At 35.9% G+C, this 14,338-nt stretch overlaps 1 protein-coding gene across 1 annotated transcript; it reads left to right on the forward strand.

Annotated features, from left to right (window-relative positions):
- Positions 1–1,324: 1,324 nt before the first annotated feature.
- Positions 1,325–12,900, forward strand: LOC110370803 (asparagine--tRNA ligase, cytoplasmic). The gene is made up of 10 exons (XM_064040336.1): positions 1,325–1,462; positions 1,546–1,893; positions 3,245–3,465; positions 3,839–3,957; positions 4,326–4,499; positions 4,900–5,028; positions 5,349–5,493; positions 5,866–5,970; positions 11,038–11,248; positions 11,708–12,900. The coding sequence occupies exons 1-10, from the start codon at positions 1,444–1,446 to the stop codon at positions 11,890–11,892; spliced, it is 1,656 nt and encodes a 551-aa protein (XP_063896406.1). The 5' UTR covers positions 1,325–1,443; the 3' UTR covers positions 11,893–12,900.
- The last annotated feature ends 1,438 nt before the right edge of the window (positions 12,901–14,338 follow it).

Raw genomic sequence — 14,338 nt, forward strand, 5'->3', positions numbered from 1 at the left:
AGTATTCAGCCAGACCTGAGACCCTCCGAGGGACTGTATAATAGGCTGTAGTGCCTCTCTGCTAAATAAATGTTCAGCACTAGGTGGAACATTCCTCAATGTGTTCTTAAGGTTCGTATTTGAAATTTCTTTCAAAATCCTGTCCCGCCTAACCTCAATAGATTCAGATCGTTTTCCACAAATAATTTGCATTGTGGTCTCTGAATTTTTGTAACTCGAAGACCCAGGTCCAAAAATCTCTGACATTTTGTCCACCAATGACTTAGGGTTCAAATTAGTTGGATCCGCGCTAGCCCAATCTACAATATTCTGTAAACCCGATTTCAACAATTGTCTTTGCTCTAAGACTTTGTTAGATATACCAGCTAAAAACATTTCAGTAGCAGCTAAATAATCCTTATTCTTATTAAAGTGACACAACTCATCATTGACCATAAGGCCTGTAAACCCTGGGGTTGCAAGGCAACCCTGCAAAGCTTGCTTGTATCTAATGCCCTTCCAAGCCTGCGAGTCAAATTGTTGCAGCTTATTTAACTCATTAAACCTATCCTTATCGCTAGGTGGAATATTTTTCTTACTGTCTATCTCGGTGCTTAAGGCACCCAAATTTAGAGAGCGACTCGGGCTGTGCAGGCAAAGTAATAAATTGTTCCGCACAACTGTCCTTAGCAGCAGAAGGCTGCGAGCTCGTTATTGTACTATTTGGCGCTGCCCTACCATTATAGCAGTAACCTGACTGATATAAACTTAAGTAATTAGACAAATACGCCATTTGCGACATCAAAGTATCAACACGAGGATCGGTACGGACATGTTTAGACTTGTACTTACGGTTCCTCGCCGACGCACGAGAACGCTTATTAGGCAAGGGCGAAGCCGTGCCCTCCTCAAACTCCGAGGATGAGGAGGAACTACTTTCCAACGCCTTCGAGCTTGTCGACGACGATTGCCCTCCATCCGGAGCGGCCGCGTCTCGCTCGCGGTTCTCGCACGTATTACTCACCGAGTCCATTTTATTATATAAACTGCCGTGTTTTCTAAAGTAAAAGCACTGAAAAACTCACTTTTACACTCACTTTTTAAACTTTTTGCAGTTGACAAAAAATTTTTCATGCGTTTTGAACGAATCACAAGAATGCAATGGCGCCGGTTGAAAATTTGGCGGTAAAGTATGACAGATAGCCCTGTGGTGACAGAAATTGGGAGGATATTCTCGATTTGTATACAGATATGACTGATATTCTCGATATTTTCACAGAATCATAGGACTGCTTCTTCACATCATTGCTGTGTTTTCGAAGACATATAATATAAAAAGTACTCTGTGATGTGACGTGAGTTAATGAAAGAAGTGCCGTGCAATAGATTTTCAGTGTATTGCGGTATTAGAATTGAAATAGGCATTTTTAATTTATTCCTACGTTAGTTATAAGATAATTAAAAATGGAGAACCTTTCAATAGGTAAGCAATCATTTAGTAATAGGCCTATATTTTTGTTATAACCTATAAGCACACGTAAGCAACATATTTTGTTCACATTTTAGGTGAGATTTACACTTCGGATAAGAACGGCAGTGATGAGACTGGAGATGGAACTGAAGCGAAGCCGTTTAAGACCATCATACAGGCTATGCGTCACGCCGGCAAGGAGCCATTTCCAACAATATACGTCGACGCTAAGGACGACACAAAAGTATATGAAGTTGCTGCTAAATCACAATTGAAGAAGATTCACAAGATCTGGGTGAGAGAAGGCTACAAAGCGGCAGATAAGGCAAAGGCTGAAGAAGATGGCAATGAAAAGAGACAACAGAACCTTGAAGAGGCCAAGAAAGTTGTAATTAAAGAGGATCCTAGTCTTCCAAAAGCTACCATCGTGAAAATATCAGAAGGTTAGTGTGAAGCTACTCTTTATATACCTGCACTAACAGAAAATATGTTGGTTACAATGTTCAGATTATGTTCACAGCAAAGAAGTGGTCCATTTTGAAGTATTGATTAGCCTAACATGTGTTGAAAACAACATATCTAGGAGTAGAATATTACATTAATTTAGTTTTGTTGGACTGCTCATTGCCTGTGGTTACATGCTAATTGAATGGTTTGGTTGTCACTGTTTCTTGAAGTTAGTTTTACTTATTTATTTATCTACAAAACTGATAAATGCTGTTAGCATTAGTAGGATAGAGACAGGCCTTAAGGAAACCCGTCCAATATTGGGAAACCACCATATGCATACCTAATTCTCATTAAACTTAATGTGTAACAGTGGTGTCTTAACTATTTAATGACTAAATTCTGTCTATGGTTTAACTTACATCCGGAGAAAACTATATTCTTTGATACAACTTTTCTTAGTGTGATAATTCAATAATGTATTTATTTATCTAATTCAAGTCTAAAATATGCCAAATCCTAGCTATGAATGTACAATCAAAAATAGTAGAAACTGTATACTCATAAACATTGTATGTATAGAAAGATGATGTAATAGACTGCAGCAATTACACTTGTCTGACTCAACCTTTCTTGTACATCTTATACATATACTTACTTAAATAGGAATTTCTTTTTATATGTCTCACTAAACCTTGAAAATGGATAGGCCAAGAGGCTTCATCTCCCGAGCTTTTTCCCAACTGTGTTTTTGGATTTGGTATTGAACTTTAAGGCTTAATTGTTTTGAGCAATATGTGATAAGTTATTGTTATTAAACTGCATACGGGACTTGCAAGTGCAACATTCAATTACTGTTTAAAGTAAATGTTTTATCAGCAAAGTTGCAGTAGGGGTTTCCCCAAGGTTTAGAATAAGGAAAACCAATTGTTTACCATGTTGACTCTAAAGGGTACTCAAAGAAATGCTTTTACGTCTAAACCTACCATGTTATATCAGTACTGTGAACATCACACTAATTTCTGTACTGTAATTATCCGTACAAATAGAAAATTACTGACTTATAAAGATAAAGCTAGCAAAGTTTATCTATAACTGATGAACACAATATGTAACATTGTCTACGAAATACAACTGCTACCAAATAATTCCGCCAATATTATTGTATTACTAAATACAAGAGTATTTCACTCCAATCACCTTTATAGTTAAGTTTTTAAGAAGTGGCCGAGAAATGCCTACTCCTTAGATTCATTATTCGAATAAACATGAGTAGCAGACAAATATTTCTCTCTGTTCCCTATAACTTAATATTCATTATGCCTATTGCATTGTCTGTAACTTCAGCAAGTGAACACCGCGGCTCGCGCATCTGCGTCCGCGGCTGGGTGCACCGGCTGCGGCGACAGGGCCGCGCTCTCGCGTTCCTCACTCTCCGCGACGGCTCCGGCTACCTGCAATGTGTGCTGCACGGTCTACTCTGTCAGACGTACAACGCGCTCGTGCTCTCTACTGAATCCTCTGTCATTATTTATGGCAAGCTCGAAGTTGTGCCTGAAGGGAAAATGGTGAGATTCATTACAACTACTAACTCGCCTCATGGTTCATCAAAAAGTATAGTCAAGAAATTGAGCTAAGAAATGGTTATACTTGCATTTGGCAATGTTTACATTCTAAGCAATCTCGTAAAATTAAAAATTTAATTTATAAGCTTATCACAGCTATTGCAAAACATGTAGTTTAATTTTGATTTGTTTTAAGATTGTATAACCACTCAAATCTCTAACGTAACTGACTGATTAAAACTCATTTTCATCATCAACATAAATATCAGTTTTCCTAAAACAACTGTCACATTCTATTTTCCAAGTATAAAATTTATTTAAGTGAAATTATTGTTGATAAAAATGTGCCTTAATATTCCGATGCAACGTTACGCAGGCTCCGGGCGGTCACGAGTTGACAGCGGACTACTGGGAGCTGGTGGGACTGGCGCCACCCGGTGGTGCTGATGCCATCCTCAATGAGGAAGCCTTGCCCGATGTACAGCTAGACAACAGGTACTACTATATATTTATATTTGGTAATGTACTGTGGGTTATATTGAAGATTGAGGAATTGAGAAGATAGAATTTTTACCATCTCATCTGAGGTAAAGCAACATTATTTATTGATTTTGAAATGTATTCTTGGGTGGTAAAACTTATAGCTCAGTTCGAATAGTTCACATGGTCCCTGTTGGACACAGCAAAATAAGTGATTTAGGGGAGAGGCAGCACTTATTGACTACATCACTGTATGTAACTTTATGGTCAAAATTCCATATTAAGGTGTGGACTAGTCTATGCTAATATTACCATCAGCCTACCTAAACGTACCTTAACGATTTGTTAATGTGTTTCTTAATCATAATACCTTTGTCTACCAGGCACATAATGATCCGCGGCGAGAACACATCGAAGGTGCTCCGCGCGCGGGCGGCCGTCACCCGCGCCTTCCGCGAACACTTCGCATCACGCCGCTACACCGAGGTCACGCCGCCCACGCTCGTGCAGACACAGTGTGAAGGCGGGAGTACGCTGTTCAAGTTCAGCTATTTCGGGTGAGTGAGGGGTGTTACTATACAGTTTGTTAAGTGTTACTATACAGCTCGTTAAATGTTACTATACAGCTCGTTAAATGTTACTATACAGTCTGTTAAATATTACTGAAATGAACACTAGAGTACACAATAACTTACCATGTGTAAATATTGTGTTTGCAATGTACAATGGGTTGTTTTAATTCACCTGTACAAATATGGAATATGTGATGTAACACGATTGAATAGTATATTATGATATTAAGGATTGTGGAAGTCATGGTCATATGAGGTAATAGTATCGAGTTGTGACGGCGTGAGGAAGGTCATGAATGGATGAAGAAAATATTGATCGTTTGTGTTTGTGATCTTTTAAGTCAACGACTCGATAGGTTATCTAATTATTTTTTTCTTGTTTCAGTGCGGAGGCGTACCTGACGCAGAGCTCGCAGCTGTACCTGGAGACGTGCCTGGCGGCGCTGGGCGACGTGTACTGCATCGCGCAGTCCTACCGCGCAGAGCAGTCCCGCACGCGCAGGCATCTCGCTGAGTCAGTATGCCCACATGTATACTGTCAGCTGTATTAGGAAAAAGCTGCGAGAATGTTCATACAAGTTACACACAGACAGCCCTGAAATATGACCGTACCCCAACCCAGAAATCGAAAAGTCAATCAACTGTTTCCCACCCACCAAACCCAAGGCCCATTTTCACCGACAACATAAACGTCCATTTGTCATTAAACTTACATAGAAAATTGCACATGCAAGTAAAAAAATCCGTGAACGTGGCGTTTATGTTCTCGATGAACTTGGTCCGTATTATTTTCTTTCTCTTACTCTTTGTGTATCATATCATTCTGTACTACAGGTACAGCCACGTGGAGGCGGAGTGTCCGTTCATCACGTTCGAGGATCTGCTGTCGCGGCTAGAAGACCTGGTGGTGGACGTGGTGGACAGGGTGCTCGACTCACCTGACGGTCACCTCGTGTACGAACTCAACCCTAACTTCAAGGTAACATAATGTATAGTTAAGTATAGAGTCAGCTGCGTATGTGTGTTAGACGAAGGCGATAAATGAAACATAAGAGTACTAGTTTTAGGTAACACAATAACAATGTAGTTGGATAGTGCGTAAGGAAGTATATAAGGAAAGTACATAAGTGGCTCCCATCTGAGAATAACTTTGATTTATTGTTAAAATATCACATGAGGGAGTCACAATCACTCATTTTGAATTTACATAATTAAAGAAAGATATGTTTTACTAATCTTACGAAACTAATTCTTATTCAAGTATTGTGTCTAAAAGATTATTTATTATCAATGAAAAATATGTTATTCAGTGCAGTAATTACTATAACTAACTATGACATGATTGTTACAGAGGCCACAGAAGCCGTTCAAGCGCATGACGTACACGGAGGCGATCGAGTACCTGCGAGCTAACAACATTACCAAAGAGGACGGATCATTCTACGAGTTTGGAGAGGTACCTTTCTAAATTAAAGTTATTATTATTCCATTGAAAAGTATTTAGGTCCATAAACTAAGAGGAATTTGAAAATAAGCCTGCTATAATACTTTATTCCACGATTCAGTTTTATTTATTTCTGTATTCATTAGTAACAACTGGTTTTGTCAAAACTGTGACAACCAATTTTTTCCTCAAACTGTAGTTTAAATTATATGAAGGGTACTGTTGAGATATGGTATACATTTAAATATTTTATTTTTACTGGCAACATCTCTCTCTCTCTGTCACCGGGCTTGCACATTGTAGGTTCTATAAAAATAATTTTGTAATTCTTTTATTAAATAAATAAGTGAAGTTAAACCTTAAATAATGTTTATTCATTACAAATCATTTTCTTAATATGGTAGCAGATCGTGGTTAATAAAAAATACAAAAAGATTACAAAAGTTTCGTCAGATTAAGAAAAGTTCCGTACAACGTGAAGTGTGAAACCAAATCAAAATGGAGCATGCCTCAAATCAAATAATGATACCGATATTCGATGGTAAAGAATACGCCAATTGGAAGATCAGATTAACGAAGTATTTACAGTATAAAAAGTGCCAAGAGGTTATAATGCGAAAACTCCGAAGTACAGATGACAAAGACAAATGGATGGAAAAGGATGTGCAAGCCACGAATTATATCTATGGGGCCATTACAAATAAACAATTAGAATACATTTCTGAATGTGAAACGGCATACGATATCATTACAAAATTTGACTCGATGTATTTAAAGGGCTCGACATCACTACAAATCGTTTATAGAAATAAGCTTGAAAATTTGAAACTAAAAAACTACACTGACTTAGATTCCTTCTTCGATGAGTTTGAAAAGTCTGTCAATGAGCTTAAACAGGCTGGTGCAAAAATATCGGAAAGTGAGAAATTAAATTACATGCTTAGAGCATTGCCAAATGAATATAGCCATATAGGCGACCTATTAGATGTCCTGCCAAAAGAAGAAAGAACTGTGGATTACTTAATGAACAAAATAAAAATAAAATATTTGGCACAAACACCACAAGAAAAGACAGAAGTTCCAGACAAATCAAATGCTTTTAAAGCGGAAACTAAGGCCCCTAACTCAAATCTGTGCTTTGTGTGTGGAAAACCAGGTCATATAAAGAAAAATTGCTGGTACAATAGAGGACAAAATATAAGAGGAAGAGGTCAGTCTACATATCGTGCTCGTGGTCGAGGATTCAATCGTGGTCGTGGATTTAATCGTGGTCGAGGGAGAAATTATAGTGCATCAAATACACAGAGTGAACAAAGTAATTTCCATACTTCAGTTATTCAAAATCATATGACCTCAAGTGTAAGTGAAAATAAGCCGAATAAGTATCAGATAACATGGTTACTGGACAGTGGATGCACGGATCACATTATAAATAGTGATGAGTACTTTGAAAAGTCAGTTATATTGAAGAATCCAGTTAAAGTCAAAGTTGGTGATGGCAGAATACTAGAAGCTACAAAGGTTGGTGACATTAAGCTATATTTTCTTGTGTATGGTTCAAGAACATATGTGACAGTAAGAAATGTATTCTACGTGAGAGAAATGAAGGCAAACTTATTGAGTTATGCAAGGATCACAGATAAGTGTAACACAGTAGTATCAAAAGGACATTGGGCAAAAATTTATGATTCTTATGGCAAAGTAATGGCAATAGCAAAAAAGGAAGAAAGTTTATACAAAGTGATCAGTTATGTTGAATATAGTAAAATACAAGCTAATGTGAGTAAGAGTACATTGACAGTGAAGGAAAAATTACATCGTACACTTGGACATGTCAACTTTAAATATTTGGATATTATGTGTAAAGATCAGTTACTTGAAGGAATACCTAAAGAAATAGAATTAGAGTATATGAAGTGTGCTACATGTATTGAAAACAAAATGCACAACTTACCATTTAATAATAATAGAAGAAGAGCTGAAGATATATTAGAAATTATTCATACAGATGTAAATGGGCCACATAATACAACAGGATATGGTGGTGAAAAATACTTTGTGACCTTCATAGACGACTACAGCAAATTGGCAAAAGTTTATTGTATCAAGTCAAAAGATCAAGTCGCAGATTGCTTTATAGAATATGTAAATGTAGTTCAAAACTTAACTGGAAAAATGATAAAAGAATTAAGATGTGATAACGGTAAAGAATATATGAACAGTAAAATGTATAGTTTTGCAAGAGAAAAAGGAATATTAATAAAGACATGCCCAGCATATGTACACGAGTTGAATGGAACTGCGGAGAGATATAACAGGACTATAATGGATATGGCTAGATGTTTACTAGCAGAAGCAAGAGTAAATAGATGCTATTGGCCAGAAGTTATTAAAGCAGCAGCTTATCTGAAGAATAGGAGTTTGGCAAATACTGTAGTAAGGAAAACACCCTATGAGATATTCTTCAATAAGAAACCATCAATCAAAGAATTGAAATTATATGGAAGCAGAGTTTATGTCAGAATACCAGAAGAAAAGAGAAGATCAAAGTGGGATAAAAAGGCAGAATTAGGAATACTACTTGGATATGTTGAAGTTGGTTATAAAGTTTTGATAAATAATAGAATAATAGTTGCCAGACATGTTGATATTATAGAAGAAGATGTAAAGTTTATAGACAACAGTGAAGATACGGATTCAGAAGAAGAAAAACAAGAAGTAGTAAAGGAAATAATAGAAAATAACTTACGGGAGAGACTCAAACAATAGATGCAAGTGATGATGATAATCTACAGAATGACGATGACAATTATGATAATAGACAAGGAAGAACAAAGAGACACATCAAACGTCCAGTCAGATTTGATGAAGAATTTGGATATTACTGTATTTGTGCAAATTTTTGTGACGCTATGATTCCAGGTACATTTCAGGAGGCGATACAAAGTGATGAGACCAATCAATGGAAAGATGCAATGGACCGTGAGATGAGCAGCCTTATTAAAACAATACATGGACATTAGTGAGTAGACCAGAGGACAAGGAAATTTTAGATGTGAAGTGGGTGTACAAGAGAAAACCAGGTAACATTTATAAAGCTCGCTTAGTAGTTAGAGGTTTTCAACAAAAGGATAATATTGATGATACATATTCACCTGTTGCCAAAATGCAAACATTAAAATTGTTATTATCTTATTCTTGTCAGTATAGTTTACACATTCATCAAATGGATGTGGAAACAGCCTTTTTAAATGGTAGTGTAATATCAGAAGTTTATGTAAAGCAGCCACAAGGTTATAATGATGGTTCTAATAAAGTTTATAAGTTAAATAAAGCTTTGTATGGTTTAAAAGAAAGTCCAAGAGCTTGGTATGAATGTTTTAATGATTTTATTAAAATCTTGGTTTTATAGAAGCAAGCATGATTATTGTCTGTATGTAAAAGAGAAAACAATGTAACAGTTTATATACTTTTGTTTGTCGATGACTTATTAATTTGTTGTAGAGATGTTAACATTATAAAAGATATTAAGAAACAGCTGCATAATAAATTTAAAATGAAAGATCTAAATAGAGTGAAAAGCTATATTGGAATCGATATTGAGTATGATTATAATGATTCTATAAATGTCTTAACTTTATGTCAGAAAAATTACATAGATTCTTTAGCAGAAAAATATAACATAAAAAATTCGAAATTGTACAAAACTCCAATGGAACTCAATTTAAAACTAAACAAATCTGATGTAAATGAGGATGTTAAATACAGAAACTTGATAGGTGCACTCTTGTATATCAGTCATGGTACTAGGCCTGACATATGTTATAGTGTAAACTATTTAAGTAGATTCCAAAATTGTTATGATGAAACACATTTTAAATATGCATTAAGAGTTTTAAAGTATTTGTATCTAACAAAAGATTTAAAATTAACTTACCGACAAAGTCTTAAAATTGATAATATTGTAAATTGTTATGTTGATGCCGATTGGGCAGGAGATATCACGGATAGGAAGTCAACAACAGGTTTTGTCATTGAATTGTTTGGAAACCCAATTTATTGGAAGTCTAGGAAACAAAGTTGTGTAACCAAGTCATCTACCTTTGCAGAATATGTTGCATTATCTGATGCTGTAACTGAGATAAATTTCTTAAAAAATTTAATTAGTGATATGTTCATTAAAATTTGTAAGCCTATTAGAATTTATGAAGATAACTCAGGAGCACTGTCTATAGCCAAATATGGTAATTTTACTAAAAACTCTAAACACATAGAAGTACAATATCATTATGTTCATGAAAATTATAAAAATAAAGTTATTGAAATTGTAAAGATTGACTCAAATTCAAATGTTGCAGATATACTTACTAAATCTTTGGGAAAATTAAAATTTCTTAAGTTTAGAGAAATGTTGAAATTAGAATAAAATGTTGATTTACTGTAAAACCTAAATACATAAGAAAGTTAAGTTTATAAATTTTTAAGTAAAGTTTTAAGTTTATTTTTAAATTTTGTTTGTAAGTGTTTAAGATAAAAAGTACTGTTATGTAAAGAAAGAGTGTGCAAGCTAGGTATTATTAAATATTATGTGAGTTAAACTAAAGTAATGTGAGGTAAGATAAACAGGTACATAGTATGTGTGTGTAAAAGGATAACTGTAATAAATGTTGCCTAGTAGGTATTTGTTAAAGTAAATTATTATTTAAAGTCTAAAGGTTTTAAAATATGTATGAAAATAAAATATAAATGTAAGGAGGCGTGTTGAGATATGGTATACATTTAAATATTTTATTTTTACTGGCAACATCTCTCTCTCTCTGTCACCGGGCTTGCACATTGTAGGTTCTATAAAAATAATTTTGTAATTCTTTTATTAAATAAATAAGTGAAGTTAAACCTTAAATAATGTTTATTCATTACAAATCATTTTCTTAATAGGTACATTTAAATTGTAATTGGAAAATGGTCATAAATTATATGACCAATATTTTTTTTTATTAAATTCCACATCATTTTCGGAGTAGGTATACATGTTCAGGTGTTTACTAATTACATACACTAATTCATCCTTTCTCGCAGGACATACCGGAAATGCCGGAACGTAAGATGACAGACGCCATCGGCGTGCCGATCCTCCTGTGCAAGTTCCCCGCAGAGATCAAGTCCTTCTACATGCAGCGCTGTGCTGATGACAACCGACTGACTGAGTCTGTGGACGTGCTCATGCCAGGAGTCGGAGAGATTGTGGGCGGATCCATGAGGACGTGGGACCATGAGGAGCTGATGGAAGGTGGGTTGAAGAACTTTGAAGGGTATAAAATGTGTATTTTTATGGAGGGGGCTGCAGGTTTATTCACCTAGCAAACCAGTGTCAGAGTTTTCTTAAATCTGCCTGACGGCCACTGACGTGGAATAATAAATGTGTAAGGAGGTGTAAGGATAAAATTGCAGCTAGAAATTGGTGGTCAAATGTTTGCCAGAGTTTACAATTAAATTAAATAAACTGGTATTCAGGGAAAATTGCTATAAAATGCTCAGAAAACTCTTTCAAGTGACTGGCCTAATTCAGTTAGTATTTACTTGGATACTAACTTAAATATTTAAGAATCTATTATAAATATATTTTACTGTAGCTTGTCCTATCAATCACATTAGGGGACAGAAAACCTTTCAAATATATGTATCGTTATCATATGACGATCAAATTACAATAAATTACACTATAAAACGTAAACATTTTTATAACCAGGTTACAAGCGCGAGGGCATCGACCCGTCTCCGTACTACTGGTACACGGACCAGCGCAAGTTCGGGTCGGTCCCGCACGGCGGGTACGGGCTGGGGCTGGAGCGGTTCCTGTGCTGGCTGCTCGACCGCTACCACATCCGCGAGGTCTGCCTCTACCCGCGCTTCCTCGACCGCTGCACGCCTTAGATGCTACAACCGTCGGTGCTAAAATATAGCCGTGATGAGTCGACGACATCACTGCTTTCTGTTATAGCATTGTAAAGGTATATGCGTCACTGCTTGTTGTTACTATCTATTTTAAAATATATACCGTCTTACCACAAAAACTTTTAAACGTCAGTTTGACACCCATCTAAAATGACAAATTATGACGTTGAAATAAGGTCCATTTTGCAAACATGTTTAAGGTTTTATAGTAAGACCATTGTGGCCTTACTACAAAAACTTTAACCACTGTTTTACACTTGTCTAAAAAAAATGTGGCTCCAAAATGAACCATATGTCAACGTCATAATTTGACATTTTTTTAGACAAGTCTTAAACTGACGTTAAAAAGTTTTTGTGGTAAGACGGTTGATGATTAAAGCATAGTTTAATTCATGTGGGAAGATTGAAATAGTATTTAATTAAGTTAGTAACGCATAGCAGTGATGTATATGTCTGAAATAAAATATTTTGTTGCTCAGTCTGTTCTAGACGAAATTTAAAATCATCAACATCAGTTTTTATACAAAATAATTGTAAAATTAAACTAATAATGCTTGAGTTTGCATTTATTAAAAATATAGAAGGAAAGTCTATTGCATTATATCATAGCATTTGATGCGGCGTCGAGCGCTCATTATTTATAGAACTCGTTGAAATTACTTTTAACAATCATAATAACATCGATATTAAGTGTACTTTTCTTGTGTGATTTTGATCTGATACGCTTTGAAATTCATAAAACAACTTATTTTGTTGTTATGGACTGACCACTTCTGTGCCATCTTTGGTACAAAAATAAATTAGATTTTTATATATTTGTTGACTGTGTTTTTTGTCCAAATTATTGCAAATGTTCTAAAATATTTCATGACACAGCAAACTGGTTCATTTGGCATTTTGTGCGTTCAATAGAATAAGGAATGTAAACATTCCATATTCCACTTGCATTGTTCTTTTTTATTTATTTTAAATACAGTTCCGAAAATTTATGTGCTTGTTTTATTCATACCTTACAAACTTTAGTAGGACGGAAAATATCGGTATTTGCTGTAAAATAGAACCCAAAAATACATTGAAAAAGTAGAAGAACAACCTACTCAGTAGTGTTTTATAAATAGCTCGTTAGCATAACGTAGCAGTTAACATTGTCATAAATAAGCAATCGGTAGGGCTCAGGCAGCGGCGGCCCTAGCCATTGCGAGGCTACGTGCGGCAGGTCTATGCGAGGCCCTTTGTCCTACGTGAAAAGTATGTGTTGCGAGAGTAGGCTCGTGTTTTGATTTAGCTAATCTTCATGTTTGAGGAGAAATGCTCAAGTTAAACAAATTAATAAAATTTTATTTTTAATACAAAATTTACAAATATTAAAATGATCTGATGCTTGCGACTTTTCTATCTTGGTGGCCTAGTGGGCAAAGAACCAACCTCTCGAGTATAAGTACCAGGCAAGTACCAATGCAACTTTTCTAAGTTTGTATGTACTTTCTAAGTATATCTTAGACACCAATTCGGATGGCACGTTAAACTGCAGGTCCCGGCTGTCATTGAACATCCTTGGCAGTCGTTACGGGTAGTCAGAAGCCAGTAAGTCTGACACCAGTCTAACCAAGGGGTATCGGGTTGCCCAGGTAACTGGGTTGAGGAGGTCAGATAGGCAGTCGCTTCTTGTAAAGCACTGGTACTCAGCTGAATCCGGTTAGACTGGAAGCCGACCCCAACATAGTTGGGAAAATGGCTCGGAGGATGACGATGATGATGTTTGCGACTTTTCTTAAGACTTAAATCTTTAATTAAAGCAGAATAATCGAATGAATGAGCAACGTCATTTTCGATTGAAAGAATAGCAGGGGCTGAAAGTCGATCTTGTGTCATCGAATTTCTTAAACATGTTTTAATAATTGCTTTTTCTTTGGTCAAGACTATTTCGGTAGTGGGATAAACAGTCAAATTATTTTCTAAATATATTTCAGCACCGACATAATATTCTCTTCGTATAACTGATTCAGGGCCATCTCAAGCTCATGTAGCACCCGGGTGCGATCATGACCCAAGCGGCCCCTATGTATTGAAAGATTGTGACTTGAGTAGTTCGAACGTCGTAAATAAGAAAGTTGATACGGAAAGTAGGAGTTATTTTCTTGTTAATAAAAAGACTTAAAAGCGGCGCTACCTTCTAGGATCGGCTAAAAAATGATGAAAAAAATAGAACAAGTGGGGAAAAAAGCACGCGCGAGCGAAGCGAGCGCAAAAAAATTTTGAGCTTTGGGTCACTAAACTAAACCAGCTAAACTTGTATAACAAACAACAGTGGAAGGTGAAGTCGCGAGCGCAGCGAGCGCGAAAATTTTTGAGTTTTGGGACATAAAAGTACTCTAATCAAGTTAGAAGGAAAGGTACCTACTGTCAAGTGTAAAGCCGCGAGCGT

The sequence above is a fragment of the Helicoverpa armigera genome, chromosome 22, assembly GCF_030705265.1.
Source record: "Helicoverpa armigera isolate CAAS_96S chromosome 22, ASM3070526v1, whole genome shotgun sequence".
In the NCBI taxonomy this organism is placed as follows: Eukaryota; Metazoa; Arthropoda; class Insecta; order Lepidoptera; family Noctuidae; genus Helicoverpa; species Helicoverpa armigera.